Source organism: Rhinoderma darwinii, chromosome 7, assembly GCF_050947455.1.
Source record: "Rhinoderma darwinii isolate aRhiDar2 chromosome 7, aRhiDar2.hap1, whole genome shotgun sequence".
Classification (NCBI taxonomy): Eukaryota; Metazoa; Chordata; class Amphibia; order Anura; family Rhinodermatidae; genus Rhinoderma; species Rhinoderma darwinii.
In genome coordinates, this window is record NC_134693.1 from 140243399 (window position 1) to 140258085 (window position 14687).

Genomic DNA, 14687 nt, shown 5'->3' on the forward strand with positions numbered 1-14687 from the left:
CAGATGTGACCGTGGCCTAAGAAAGTGGCAGAACGTTTCATTATACAATGATTACGATTTGTTTACAGATCTAATAATGAGAAATAATCCATAATCTATAATAATGCATCTTCACCGACCTGTGCAACCGCTACAGCTCTGCTATGTCTGGTAAAGAGCAGTTTTATCCTCTGACTGTTTCCAATGTCTGATCCTATTTATTGTATTTGCAGATAGTAGATTTCTGCCACCCCCACCAGCTGTAGGACCAGGACCCGACAATATACCCGCTGCTACAAACAAGGACTGGTTGTAAGTGGCGCTTTATTTTATTGTATTATTTGTTTCTATGTCTTGTATGGGGAATGAACCGACAATCGGCCCGTGCCAGAGGTGCCCCAAAGCTCCCCATCCGTCCTCTGTGGTAACCAAACAGTTCGGGGAAGATCAGACCAGCCCAATGTGAGCACAAAGTGGAGGAAAGCGAGAATGTGAACCCCATGTTCATGTAGATGTCAATCCCTGGGTGCAGAGCTACCCACTATGCCGCCCGCTATACTGTGCCTCCCGCTATACTGTGCCTCCCGCTATACTGTGCCTCCCGCTATACTGTGCCTCCCGCTATACTGTGCCTCCCGCATGCTATGCCGCCCGCTATACTGTGCCTCCCGCTATACTGTGCCTCCCGCTATACTGTGCCTCCCGCTATACTGTGCCTCCCGCTATACTGTGCCTCCCGCTATACTGTGCCTCCCGCATGCTATGCCGCCCGCTATACTGTGCCTCCCGCTATACTGTGCCTCCCGCTAATCTGTGCCTCCCGCTATACTGTGCCTCCCGCTATACTGTGCCGCCCCGATGCTATGCCGCCCCCTGACCACTTTCTCTGTCGCCAGAATTCCATCCATCAATCAAGAGGCAGCAAAACAGGCGCTGCTGGACTATGCCAGCGGTCAGTGCTGTTACGGGTCGTCCCCAGCAGAAGAGATGGAAATTATTCAGCTCCGTCCACACAACACGTATCGGGTGAGCGCTGCCCCAATGTATCTGGCTGTGCAGAGTTATATGTTCTTATAGTGACTCCCAGTTTTTATATTAACTTTTTGTGTGCCCCCCCCCCCCATAGTATCGCCTGGAAACGTTTACAGAGTCGCGGTCATGTGAATGGGTGACTAAACCTCTGACTGGTGAGTGATATGTTGGATATGTTGGTTATGCTGCACATTTATCTGTAGAATGTCACCCGGCCGTGCGACAATATCCAGCAGTATCGGATCACGGGATGTAATCCTGCAAGACGCTACCATTCAGGAGTCTGGAAAAGCTGGGTGACTGACATTGGGATGGATTTACTAATATTTAGTGTAATATTTAGGCAGAGTAACGTCAGACCAGGCAGACAGTAGATGCGCCATGCTGTGTGATCAATTTGGCGCATCTTGGTAGACTTGTTAGATACTATGGGAGATATTTATGAAGCGGTTTGCGCCAGTCTTCAGACGGAAGAATGATTAAAATTTTAAAGACTCCTGTTTTGCGCAAAAAAAGTGCACGTGTTTTCAATTTTACGCCGCTCGCGGGGCGTACCAGGAGGGAGCGGGGACACCCATGGCTCGACAATTTGCTTTAATTTATGGCAGAAATTGGCGTCCATTATATTTCAGAAATTTACATCAGCCTGCAGCTGGCGTCGATTTTTGTTTGTGGTGCACGTGTAGCCCACAATGCGCCAAATTTATTAGGAGGTGTGCCGTTCTTAATTAGCGCATCTTCCTCTAGTCGAAACACCAATGTTAGTAAATTCCCCCTTTTTTTTTCTTCCTCACACGACATCTTTGGCTCAGATTTTGTCATATCATTTTTTTTTTGCGCCAACATTTTGGCACGCATTTAAGCCGCGCCTCCTTTCCTCTAACCACATCCCCATTTTCTAGACACCAAGTCTTTTAGTGAGGCGCGAGCACTAATAGATTTGCCTAAATAGATTTTTAACAAAAAAAGGCGCAACAATTGTAAATCTGCCCCATTGTCTTTGGCATCTATAATGGCGGCCATATTGGTGCAGCGCTATTTTATAATCAGACGGTCTGTACAAGTTCTACCAGCCGCCTGTTTTCTTCATTGCAGCGGATACGCTCGACTCTCCAGACAAAGGTCCGGCCCCTCAGCCATGGGAAATCCAAGTGACCCCTCCAGCCCTCTTCAAAGATGAAACGAAAAAAATGCCCGTTCCTCATACAACTTCCAAGAAGGTAACTCGTCATTACATCCGCAACAATCATACGGAGCCATTCCGGGAAAGGGCGCCAAATCTAATCTTATCGTCTTGTCTTCCAGTCCTGCCAAGAGTGCAACGGAAAAGGAAAGATCATCTGCCAGAAATGTAATGGGAACAGCCAGGTTAGTATTGATGTAGTAATAGTATCTGCCAGCAGGGGGAGCTCTGGTGTATACTCACAGTACGGCTGCTAGTGGGTGTGGCTAGGGTGTCTGCAATCGGGGGGGCCCTAAGTGGCCCCCCACAAGAGATCGCCGCCTACCCCTCGGTATTGTACAGAAAAGTGTCCATATTGTATGTATCAGTGTTGATATTGTGATATTGTATCAATCAGAATAGAAGTTTAACCCCTTCCCGACCTCTGCCGAAGGTTGGGTGGACTGAGCACGCTCCATAGAATAAATTTGTCGGCCGTATCTTACAGCCGACCCTTCAGTCGAACGAGTTGTTTAACCCCTTAAATGACGCAGCACCCTCTGACATGCCAATGCCTTCCCCCGTGATGAGATTGCGGGGTGCCAATGGTCATCATGGCAGTCTGGGGGCCTAATGAAGTCTCCTAGGTCTGCCATCTTTGTACTCCTATTAAAATGACAGATTTACTGTGTTGTGTTTTGTTGTTTTTTTCGGTCCCTTCCTCTCCCATAAAAAGTAGAATAAAACGTGATCAAAAAGTCTCATGTACCCCAAAATGGTACAAATAGCTCGCAATGGCTTCTGAAGCCATGACTAAGGACGCAGTTGGCGTCAGAAACGCGTAGGCACTGCTCACACTGCTTAAACCCCTCATTGTACTTTGGGAATACCCGTACTCATTACATTTGTTGTTTTAACTTTTTTGCAAATAAAACTTGGAAGAAGCTTCCTATTTTAACAGACCCAAAAGGACTCAGTGCTGGATTCAATTTCCACTTTTTTGTCTACAGTAAATGGTGTCATGAAAAACTACAACTCATCCCACAAAAATCAAGCCCTCGTAAGGCTAAATCGACGGGGAAAAAAAATGATGGCTTTTGGAAAGTGGGGAGGAAGAAATGAAAATCTGAAATATGGCTGAGACAGGAAGGGGTTAAAGGAGACGGACTCTATGATCTGTATTTCCTCTGCTTCTAGGTGAAATGTGAGAACTGTAATGGATCCGGGAAGCGCTCAGCGGACGAGTGTATGGACTGCCATGGGACTGGATTTAAAGGGTATGTTGTTTGTGTGTGAGGGGGGGGGGGGGGAGATTAGGCTACGTCCTGCCAATGATTGCCCCTCCCCCCAGCCCCATAGAACATCTCCGGCTCTGCTGGATGTTCAAGACTAGTGGATCCCATTATCAACAAAACTATGTTGCAAAGTATGTGCACCCCCCTAATATCCAATCCATAGAAGTATCTCATTCCAAATCCACGGGCAGTAACATCGACTTCCACGCCTTTGCAGCTATAGTTGGCGTTTTAGCTTCGGGGACTTCTCCCCCCCCCCCCCCACACCGGACCTTACAGTGGATCCCATAAATGTGGGTAGGAAGCGTTTTCTTGGTTCCCATCCGAACCTGGAATCCCCCATCAGGTTACCGTCCTGTCACTGCTGATAGTCTTTGGAGATGGTGTGACCGTATGCTTACACTTTTGGACCTGGGCAGGGGGGGTGGGGGGTGTCACATACTTTTTGCCATATTGTGTATATTAACTATATCTAAGCAGCACATTATTATGTATTTACTTTTTGTTTTCAACATTAACTTCATCGATTTACAGATGCACAACCTGCAACCAGACCAATGTCCAGACGTGTCCGGGCTGCGCTGGAAAGGGCCAAGTGATGACCTTCATTGAGCTGACCATAACCTGGTGAGGACATTACACACGCAGAGGTGAAGGGGCCGCTATCCCTAAAGTGGGCAGCTTATAATAATAATAAAAATACAGCAGCGTAAGAAGAGCGACTGATAATAGATCATCATCTCCTCTCCACAACTAAAAAGGCTGATAACAGCGGGCAATAGATTGCATTCAGCTAAACACCAAATGAATATCCGTATATTGTCCCTTGTAACAGAGACTTGTAGCGGAACATCACAGATTTTCATTGTATTTGCAGGAAGAATAATCTACACGAGTACATTCCCGATCATCACTCAAATTTCTCCACTGATCTCTTCAAGAAAGTGACAGGAGAGAAGATGTATACAGACGAGCAGATACTGGTGAGGAAGGGGAAAAGTTTTTAGGGGTGCACTGAGTGAAGTGTTTCCACCGAACCTAATATTATTGCAATAGTATAAGATGCTTCAGTAATCCGTAGGTTTGTGTCTTCTGTATAGGTGCCTCCTATCATGAATTTCCCTGAACCGTCCATAAACCAGTCCTCCCAAACCGCGGTCCAGCAGCATTACTCCCAGTTCATTTCCACATGTCGTATCCTAAAGCAGGTAAGAGCGGTGAGAGTATAGCATGGGACCAATCCAGATATTGTCATATCTGCAAGAGCTTCATCTGTGTATGGCATGTACCTCCAGCCACTAGTATAATACTGCCCCCTATATACAAGAATATAACTACTATAATACTGCTCCTATATACAAGAATATAACTACTATAATACTGCCCCCTATATACAAGAATATAACTACTATAATACTGCCCCCTATATACAAGAATATAACTACTATAATACTGCCCCCTATATACAAGAATATAACTACTATAATACTGCCCCCTATATACAAGAATATAACTACTATAATACTGCCCCCTATATACAAGAATATAACTACTATAATACTGCCCCTATATACAAGAATATAACTACTATAATACTGCTCCTATATACAAGAATATAACTACTATAATACTGCTCCTATATACAAGAATATAACTACTATAATACTGCCCCTATATACAAGAATATAACTACTATAATACTGCTCCTATATACAAGAATATAACTACTATAATACTGCCCCTATATACAAGAATATAACTACTATAATACTGCTCCTATATACAAGAATATAACTACTATAATACTGCTCCTATATACAAGAATATAACTACTATAATACTGCTCCAATATACAAGAATATAACTACTATAATACTGCTCCTATATACAAGAATATAACTACTATAATACTGCTCGCTATATACAAGAATATAACTACTATAATACTGCCCCTATATACAAGAATATAACTACTATAATACTGCACCCTATATACAAGAATATAACTACTATAATACTGCCCCTATATACAAGAATATAACTACTATAATACTGCTCGCTATATACAAGAATATAACTACTATAATACTGCCCCTATATACAAGAATATAACTACTATAATACTGCACCCTATATACAAGAATATAACTACTATAATACTGCTCCTGTATACAAGAATATAACTACTATAATACTGCCCCTATATACAAGAATATAACTACTATAATACTGCTCCTATATACAAGAATATAACTACTATAATACTGCCCCTATATACAAGAATATAACTACTATAATACCTCTCCTATATACAAGAATATAACTACTATAATACTGCCTCCTATATACAAGAATATAACTACTATAATACTGCCCCCTATATACAAGAATATAACTACTATAATACTGCTCCTATATACAAGAATATAACTACTATAATACTGCTCCTATATACAAGAATATAACTACTATAATACTGCCCCCTATATACAAGAATATAACTAGTATAATACTGCCCCCTATATACAAGAATATAACTAGTATAATACTGCCCCCTATATACAAGAATATAACTACTATAATACTGCCCCCTATATACAAGAATATAACTACTATAATACTGCCCCCTATATACAAGAATATAACTACTATAATACTGCCCCTATATACAAGAATATAACTACTATAATACTGCCCCCTATATACAAGAATATAACTACTATAATACTGCCCCCTATATACAAGAATATAACTACTATAATACTGCCCCCTATATACAAGAATATATCTACTATAATACTGCTCCTATATACAAGAATATAACTACTATAATACTGCTCCCTATATACAAGAATATAACTACTATAACACTGCCCCTATATACAAGAATATAACTACTATAATACTGCTCCTATATACAAGAATATAACTACTATAATACTGCTCCTATATACAAGAATATAACTACTATAATACTGCTCCCTATATACAAGAATATAACTACTATAATACTGACTCCTATATACAAGAATATAACTACTATAATACTGCCCCTATATACAAGAATATAACTACTATAATACTGCTCCCTATATACAAGAATATAACTACTATAATACGGCCTTCTATATACAAGAATATAACTACTATAATACTTCTCCTATATACAAGAATATAACTACTATAATACTGCTCCCTATATACAAGAATATACCTACTATAATACTACCCCTATATACAAGAATATAACTACTATAATACTGCTCCTATATACAAGAATATAACTACTATAATACTGCTCCTATATACAAGAATATAACTACTATAATACGGCCTCCTATATACAAGAATATAACTACTATAATACTGCCCCTATATACAAGAATATAACTACTATAATACGGCCTTCTATATACAAGAATATAACTACTATAATACTGCTCCTATATACAAGAATATAACTACTATAATACTGCCCCCTATATACAAGAATATACCTACTATAATACTACCCCTATATACAAGAATATAACTACTATAATACTGCTCCTATATACAAGAATATAACTACTATAATACTGCTCCTATATACAAGAATATAACTACTATAATACGGCCTCCTATATACAAGAATATAACTACTATAATACTGCCCCTATATACAGGAAAATAACTACTATAATACTGCCCCTATATACAAGAATATAACTACTATAATACTGCCCCTATATACAAGAATATAACTACTATAAGGGCATGCCCACACGTGGCGGATTTCCTATGCAACTGTCCGCATCAATGCCGCACAGAATCTGCGTTGCAGATTCTGCGGCGGATCTGCCCAAAATGTGCAGTAAATTGATGCGGACTAGCTGCTGCGGACTGCGGTAAAAGTGCATCCCTTCTCTCTATCAGTGCAGGATAGAGAGAAGGGCCAGCACTTTCCCTAGTGAAAGTAAACGAATTTCATACTTACCGGCCGTTGTCTTGGTGACGCGTCCCTCTTTCGGCATCCAGCCCGACCTCCCTGGATGACGCGGCAGTCCATGTGACCGCTGCAGCCTGTGATTGGCTGCAGCCGTCACTTAGACTGAAACGTCATCCTGGGAAGCCGGACTGGAGACAGAAGCAGGGAGTTCTCGGTAAGTATGAACTTCTATTTTTTTTTACAGGTTGCTGTATATTGTGATCGGTAGTCACTGTCCAGGGGGCAGAAACAGTTACTGCCGATCGCTTAACTCTTTCAGCACCCTGGACAGTGACTATTTACTGACGTCTCCTAGTAACGCTCCCGTCATTACGGGAGCCCCATTGACTTCCTCAGTCTGGCTGTAGACCTAGAAATACATAGGTCCAGCCAGAATGAAGAAATGTCATGTCAAAAAAGCAACACGCATCCGCAGCACACATAACATGTGCATGACAGCTGCGGACTTCATTGCGGAAATTTAGAATCTCCATTGAAGTCAATGGAGAAATTCCGCCGTGAGTCCGCAACCAGTCCGCCACAACCAGTGCATGCTGCGGACACCAAATTCCGCACCGCAGCCTATGCTCCGCAGCGGAATTTTCCGCCTCGTCTAAACGAACACTACTAAATAGAAGTGGAAGTCAATGGAGAAACGGCTCCGCTGCGGATTAACGCTGCGGAGTGTCCGCAGCGGAATTCAAGAGCAATTCCGCCACGTGTGGCTTTGCCCTAATACTGACCCTATATACAAGAATATAACTACTATAATACTGCTCCTATATACAAGAATATAACTACTATAATACTGCCTCCTATATACAAGAATATAACTACTATAATACTGCCTCCTATATACAAGAATATAACTACTATAATACTGATCCTATATACAAGAATATAACTACTATAATACTGCCCCCTATATACAAGAATATAACTACTATAATACTGCTCATATATACAAGAATATAACTACTATAATACTACCCCCTATATACAAGAATATAACTACTATAATACTGCCCCTATATACAAGAATATAACTACTATAATACAGCTCCCTATATACAAGAATAGAACTACTATAATACTGCCCCCTATATACAAGAATATAACTACTATAATAATGTCCCTATATACAAGAATATAACTACTATAATACTGCCCCCTATATACAAGAATAGAACTACTATAATACTGCCCCTATATACAAGAATAGAACTACTATAATACTGCCCCTATATACAAGAATATAACTACTATAATACTGCCCCCTATATACAAGAATAGAACTACTATAATACTGCTCCTATATACAAGAATATAACTACTATAATACTGTCCCTATATACAAGAATATAACTACTATAATACTGCCCCCTATATACAAGAATATAACTACTATAATACTGCTCCTATATTCAAGAATATAACTACTATAATACTGCCCCTATATACAAGAATATAACTACTATAATACTGCCCCCTATATACAGGAATATAACTACTATAATACTGCCCCCTATATACAAGAATATAACTACTATAATACTGCCCCCTATATACAAGAATATAACTACTATAATACTGCCCCCTATATACAAGAATATAACTACTATAATACTTCCCCCTATATACAAGAATATAACTACTATAATACTGCTCCTATATACAAGAATATAACTACTATAATACTGCCTCCTATATACAAGAATATAACTACTATAATACTGCTCCTATATACAAGAATATAACTACTATAATACTGCCCCCTATATACAGGAATATAACTACTATAATACTGCCCCCTATATACAAGAATATAACTACTATAATACTTCCCCCTATATACAAGAATATAACTACTATAATACTGCTCCTATATACAAGAATATAACTACTATAATACTGCCCCTATATACAAGAATATAACTACTATAATACTGCCCCTATATACAAGAATATAACTACTATAATACTGCTCCTATATACAAGAATATAACTACTATAATACTGCCCCTATATACAAGAATATAACTACTATAATACTGCCCCCTATATACAAGAATATAACTACTATAATACTGCTCCTATATACAAGAATATAACTACTATAATACTGTCCCTATATACAAGAATATAACTACTATAATACTGCCCCCTATATACAAGAATAGAACTACTATAATACTGCCCCTATATACAAGAATATAACTACTATAATACTGCCCCCTATATACAAGAATAGAACTACTATAATACTGCTCCTATATACAAGAATATAACTACTATAATACTGTCCCTATATACAAGAATATAACTACTATAATACTGCCCCCTATATACAAGAATATAACTACTATAATACTGCTCCTATATACAAGAATATAACTACTATAATACTGCCCCTATATACAAGAATATAACTACTATAATACTGCTCCTATATACAAGAATATAACTACTATAATACTGCTCCCATATACAAGAATATAACTACTATAATACTGCTCCTATATACAAGAATATAACTACTATAATACTGCCCCCTATATACAGGAATATAACTACTATAATACTGCCCCCTATATACAAGAATATAACTACTATAATACTGCCTCCTATATACAAGAATATAACTACTATAATACTGCCCCCTATATACAAGAATATAACTACTATAATACTGCCCCCTATATACAAGAATATAACTACTATAATACTGCTCCTATATACAAGAATATAACTACTATAATACTGCCTCCTATATACAGAATATAACTACTATAATACTGCCCCCTATATACAAGAATATAACTACTATAATACTGCTCCTATATACAAGAATATAACTACTATAATACTGCCTCCTATATACAGAATATAACTACTATAATACTGCCCCTATATACAAGAACTACTATAATACTGCCTCTGTATACAATATAACTACTATAACACTGCCCCTATATACAAGAATATAACTACTATAATACTGCCCCTATATACAAGAATATAACTACTATAATACTGCTCCTATATACAAGAATATAACTATTATAATACTGCTCCTATATACAAGAATATAACTACTATAATACTGCTCCTATATACAAGAATATAACTACTATAATACTGCCTCCTATATACAGAATATAACTACTATAATACTGCCCCCTATATACAAGAATATAACTACTATAATACTGCTCCTATATACAAGAATATAACTACTATAATACTGCCTCCTATATACAGAATATAACTACTATAATACTGCTCCTATATACAAGAATATAACTACTATAATACTGCCTCCTATATACAAGAATATAACTACTATAATACTGCCCCCTATATACAAGAATATAACTAGTTAGGGTATGTTCACACAACCTATTTTCAGACTTAATTCAGGAGTTTTACGTCTGAAAAACCGGCTCCATTACGCCTACAAACATCTGCCCATTGCTTGCAATGGGAATTACGATGTTCTGTTCCCACGATCCTTTATTTTAGGCGTCGCTGTCAAAATACGGCGCGTAAAATGACGGCTCGTCAAAAGAAGTGCAGGACACTTCTAGGGATGTTTTTGGAGCCGTTTTTCATACTCTATTGAAAACGGCTCCAAAAACGGCAATAAAAAACACAGCGAAAACCGCGAGTTGCTCAAAAAAGGTCTGAAAATCAGGAGCTGTTTTCCCTTGAAAACCACTCCGTATTTTCAGACGTTTTTGGTTAAGCGTGTGAACATACCCTAAATACTGCCCCCTATGCTGGTTTTCCTGTGTAATGTTCTGTATTTTCTTTCCACAGAGACAAACCATCGAATTGCTGCCGCTCACTAAGGTTGAGTACAATTGGAAGGGCAAGAACTGCAGTTACTTTGTGTATGGACGGGAGAATAAGGTGGAGACTAAGGATTATCCGTCCACTTGCTGCTGCGCCATTCTCTGATCGGAGAACTTTATTTTTACGTTTTTTAGACTTTTGGTTTTTGATGATGATGATGGAGTCCTAGAATGCAGCATTGGAATTGGTTGCTCACCGGACGCGGCGGCTTCTGTATACTCTCCTCCGGCTGCTGCAGTGTCCAGGATGCTATAGATGTCTTGTATGCGATGTCTGGTGCAGTGTCCAGGATGCTATAGATGTGTCTTGTATGCGATGTCTGGTGCAGTGTGTTACATGTTTATACTTTTTATTAGTTTGTCACTTTCTTTCAGAGATTTCTTGTAAAATGTACTTGTTTCGGCCTCTTCTGTGAAGTCTTAAATACATTTTTATCAAGCTTTCTTTTTTTTTTGTGATGGAAAACTGGGTGACCACCAATATGGCTGCCAGTACATCTACTACATTGGTTGTCACACAGCTTTCCCAGATTCCTGAATGGTTAATCTGCCAAATTAGGTGTTGCTTTAGGAGCCGTGGATATTACTGCACAACTATTCAGATTAACCATTCCGGAATCCGGAAAAGCTGAGTGACCAGTAATATTGATGGTCACTCGGCTTTCCCAAATCGCATGGAAGTAAGACTAACAGTCGATTTTAAAGCTGTGTGTTCATTTTAATAGTGACCATATTGGTATACAGCTTTCCCAGGAACAGATAGAATTGAGAAATTGCTGAATTAACTCTTTTCATGTCAAGTTTTTATAATTACTGGAGATTTTTTTATTACAATTTTTTTGTGGGGAGGGGGATTAGATGCCCTTCCAATTTGAAGGGATTGTCTAGCGTGACCCCAGTGAACGTCCGTGGACAGATACATGGAGGGGGTGTAGTGTTACTGTTATCATTGTATCATATTTTCTATTCTTTATCGTGATTTTAGTTGTATGATGATGTCACACGAGGCGTCGCCACCTCTCGCAGTATCGACACCGCTGCCGTATGTGGTGACTGTTGTTTTTATGCACTTCATGTTTTCTTATGGAAACCTGCTGCAATAAATTTTCGTTTTTAACATCAAATTATTTGTCTGTGTCACATTTATAAATTGCGCCGGGGCTCGCTCTCCAGGTCTCTGCTCATAGTAACGTATTCGTCCAATGACCAACTTTCCAAGCTCCATGGTGGGGGCTGGGGTGCGGCAGGACGCCATGAGGCAATTGAACCTGAAAAACTGTGTTAAAAACCGCCGATTAAATATTCAGCAGATCCCGTTATTATGTGGGCAGGTTTTTTATTTGTTCTACATCTAGGGAACATGTGACCAGGGGTCCAGCTATCTGGTATACAGAGGAAGCAGTCACGCCCGATCCCTGCTCTGTGAGGGGGACCAAGAAGACACCAGTATTAATCATTTTGGTGGTGAAGGGGTTAACAAGAATATCTGCAGCGTAATATTTTATGTAATCCTAAATAGCTCAATAATTATAACTTTTTTACAGAGGTTGGAGCCCAGTTTTTCTGATGCAAAGCTCCAAATCCCCTGCATAGACATTTATATAATAAATTTCAATCTACCTGCAGCCACCACTAGGGGGAGCTCATTGTATTCACTTCATACAAGAGCGCCATACGCTGGTTGTTTCTTTAACTTGTCGCACAACAAAATGTCATAAGAAAAAATAGAAATTACTTATTGAAAGTCCTGTTCACCATCCTGATCATACGTGCGGCGAGTGGTGCGGCACAAAGCTTAAAGCAGTACAGCTATAAAAAAAAAAATAACGTGAAAAACTGCATGTTAATATTGTTCATAGAAGTTTTGCAGGAGCACATAGAAGAGCATTTCACATTTTATGTGCTCGTGCAACACTTCTATGAACAAATATTAACATGCAGTTTTTCACATTTTTTTTGTTAAAGTAACCGCTGCAAACCCCAAACGGCAGTGTGAACGGAGCCCAAGTTCATGCTTTTTGATGCAGTTTCTTGATACTAGAACATGTTTAAGTAGAAATACTGTATAAAGCATCATTTTTTTGACTTCTCTTAAAGCCCCATGCACACGACCGTAGCTGTAATCGCGGTCTGTGATTATGGGCATGGCTGGCCGCAGACAGTCACCCGCATTTGCGGGCCGTGATCCCGTTATAAAGTATGGGAGCACATTCCGTAAAATTAAAAAAATAGGACATGTCCTATTTTTTACGGAAGCTTTCTACGACCCTGTAAATAAACGGGAAGGTGTCCGTGGGCCATAGCAATGAATGGAACTGTATTTTGATTCAAAATTACGGTCCGTAATTGCAGACCAAAATTCTGGTTGTGTGCATGGGGCCTTAAAGGAACAATTAACAAAACTGGTGCACTGGGCTATGCCCAGGTCCTGAGGGGGCGGAGCATGACACAAAGTCTCTCTGGTATGCTTTGGACAATGCCCTCCAGGCCCTGAACTGGGTATAACACAATGTATAGATTTTGCCTCGAAGCAAGAAAAATCTGCGAACCCTGACCCAGGCAAGAGATGTCCTGCAACCCGTGGGGTCGGACTAGCTGAATACGATTACTTCCACAGAACGCCTGCACTGTCCAATGTTTAATGCACTGGATGGTCAGAAGGGGGCGCTAGAACAGAATCTATTAAACATGATTCACCAATAAACTATTACACAATATAGGAATCTTGGGAATTGGTTCCTATTTTCTGGTGTCTAGACAATCCTGGATTGAACTCCAGATTGATACATTTTTACCTGCACTGATACATAGTAACAAAACATCAGGACATATGTTTACCTCACAGAGGGTTTTCTAGACTGGATGCAATTATAACAAACTTTCAGCTGTGAGAAATATTGTGGTATGTTCACACAGAGTTATTTGGCACTGTTTTTGATGCGGAAATTGCGCCAAAAAAGTCCAAAAACGCCTCCCTTTGAAATCAATGGGAGGCGTTTTTGGATTCTTTTTTTTAATTGGTGGAAAAAAAAGCTTGCGTGCAGAAGAAGCGTCATGCACTTCAGGCGTTTCGGTCCCTGACCTCTCATTGACATCAATGGGAGGCAGTGAAAGCAGTTTTCGCTGCGTTTTTTTGCCCACGACGCTCAATGGCCGCGGCCGCAAAGAGCGTGCTGGCAGGTCAAAATCTGCCTCAAAATTCCTGGAGGAAATAGGCAGCTTTTTCTGCCAGCAAAAAAATCTGTGTGAATGTGGTCTTAGGTCTACGCAGGATTTCAGACTTTATCTAAACAGCAATGGTTCCATTCACTGAAGGCAAGCAGATATATTTTGGAAAGAAATGGAATAATTAGGGAACGGAAGAGGGATTGCGATCTCAAACTTTACTCTCAAAGGGT

The 14687-nt window shown here is 39.4% G+C and overlaps 1 protein-coding gene across 4 annotated transcripts in view; it reads left to right on the forward strand.

Annotated features, from left to right (window-relative positions):
- LOC142657412 (protein SSUH2 homolog) overlaps window positions 1–12413 on the forward strand; it is a 28112-nt gene extending 15699 nt beyond the window's left edge. For all 4 annotated transcript variants that reach the window (XM_075832437.1, XM_075832435.1, XM_075832434.1 and 1 more), the window contains 10 exons: window positions 213–291; window positions 876–1005; window positions 1106–1166; window positions 2107–2231; window positions 2317–2379; window positions 3371–3450; window positions 4003–4095; window positions 4346–4451; window positions 4569–4676; window positions 11255–12413. In XM_075832437.1, the coding sequence (XP_075688552.1) occupies window positions 213–291; window positions 876–1005; window positions 1106–1166; window positions 2107–2231; window positions 2317–2379; window positions 3371–3450; window positions 4003–4095; window positions 4346–4451; window positions 4569–4676; window positions 11255–11395 (986 nt within the window). In that variant the 3' untranslated portion in view covers window positions 11396–12413. The remainder of the gene's footprint in view (window positions 1–212; window positions 292–875; window positions 1006–1105; window positions 1167–2106; window positions 2232–2316; window positions 2380–3370; window positions 3451–4002; window positions 4096–4345; window positions 4452–4568; window positions 4677–11254) is intronic.
- Window positions 12414–14687: the final 2274 nt, after the last annotated feature.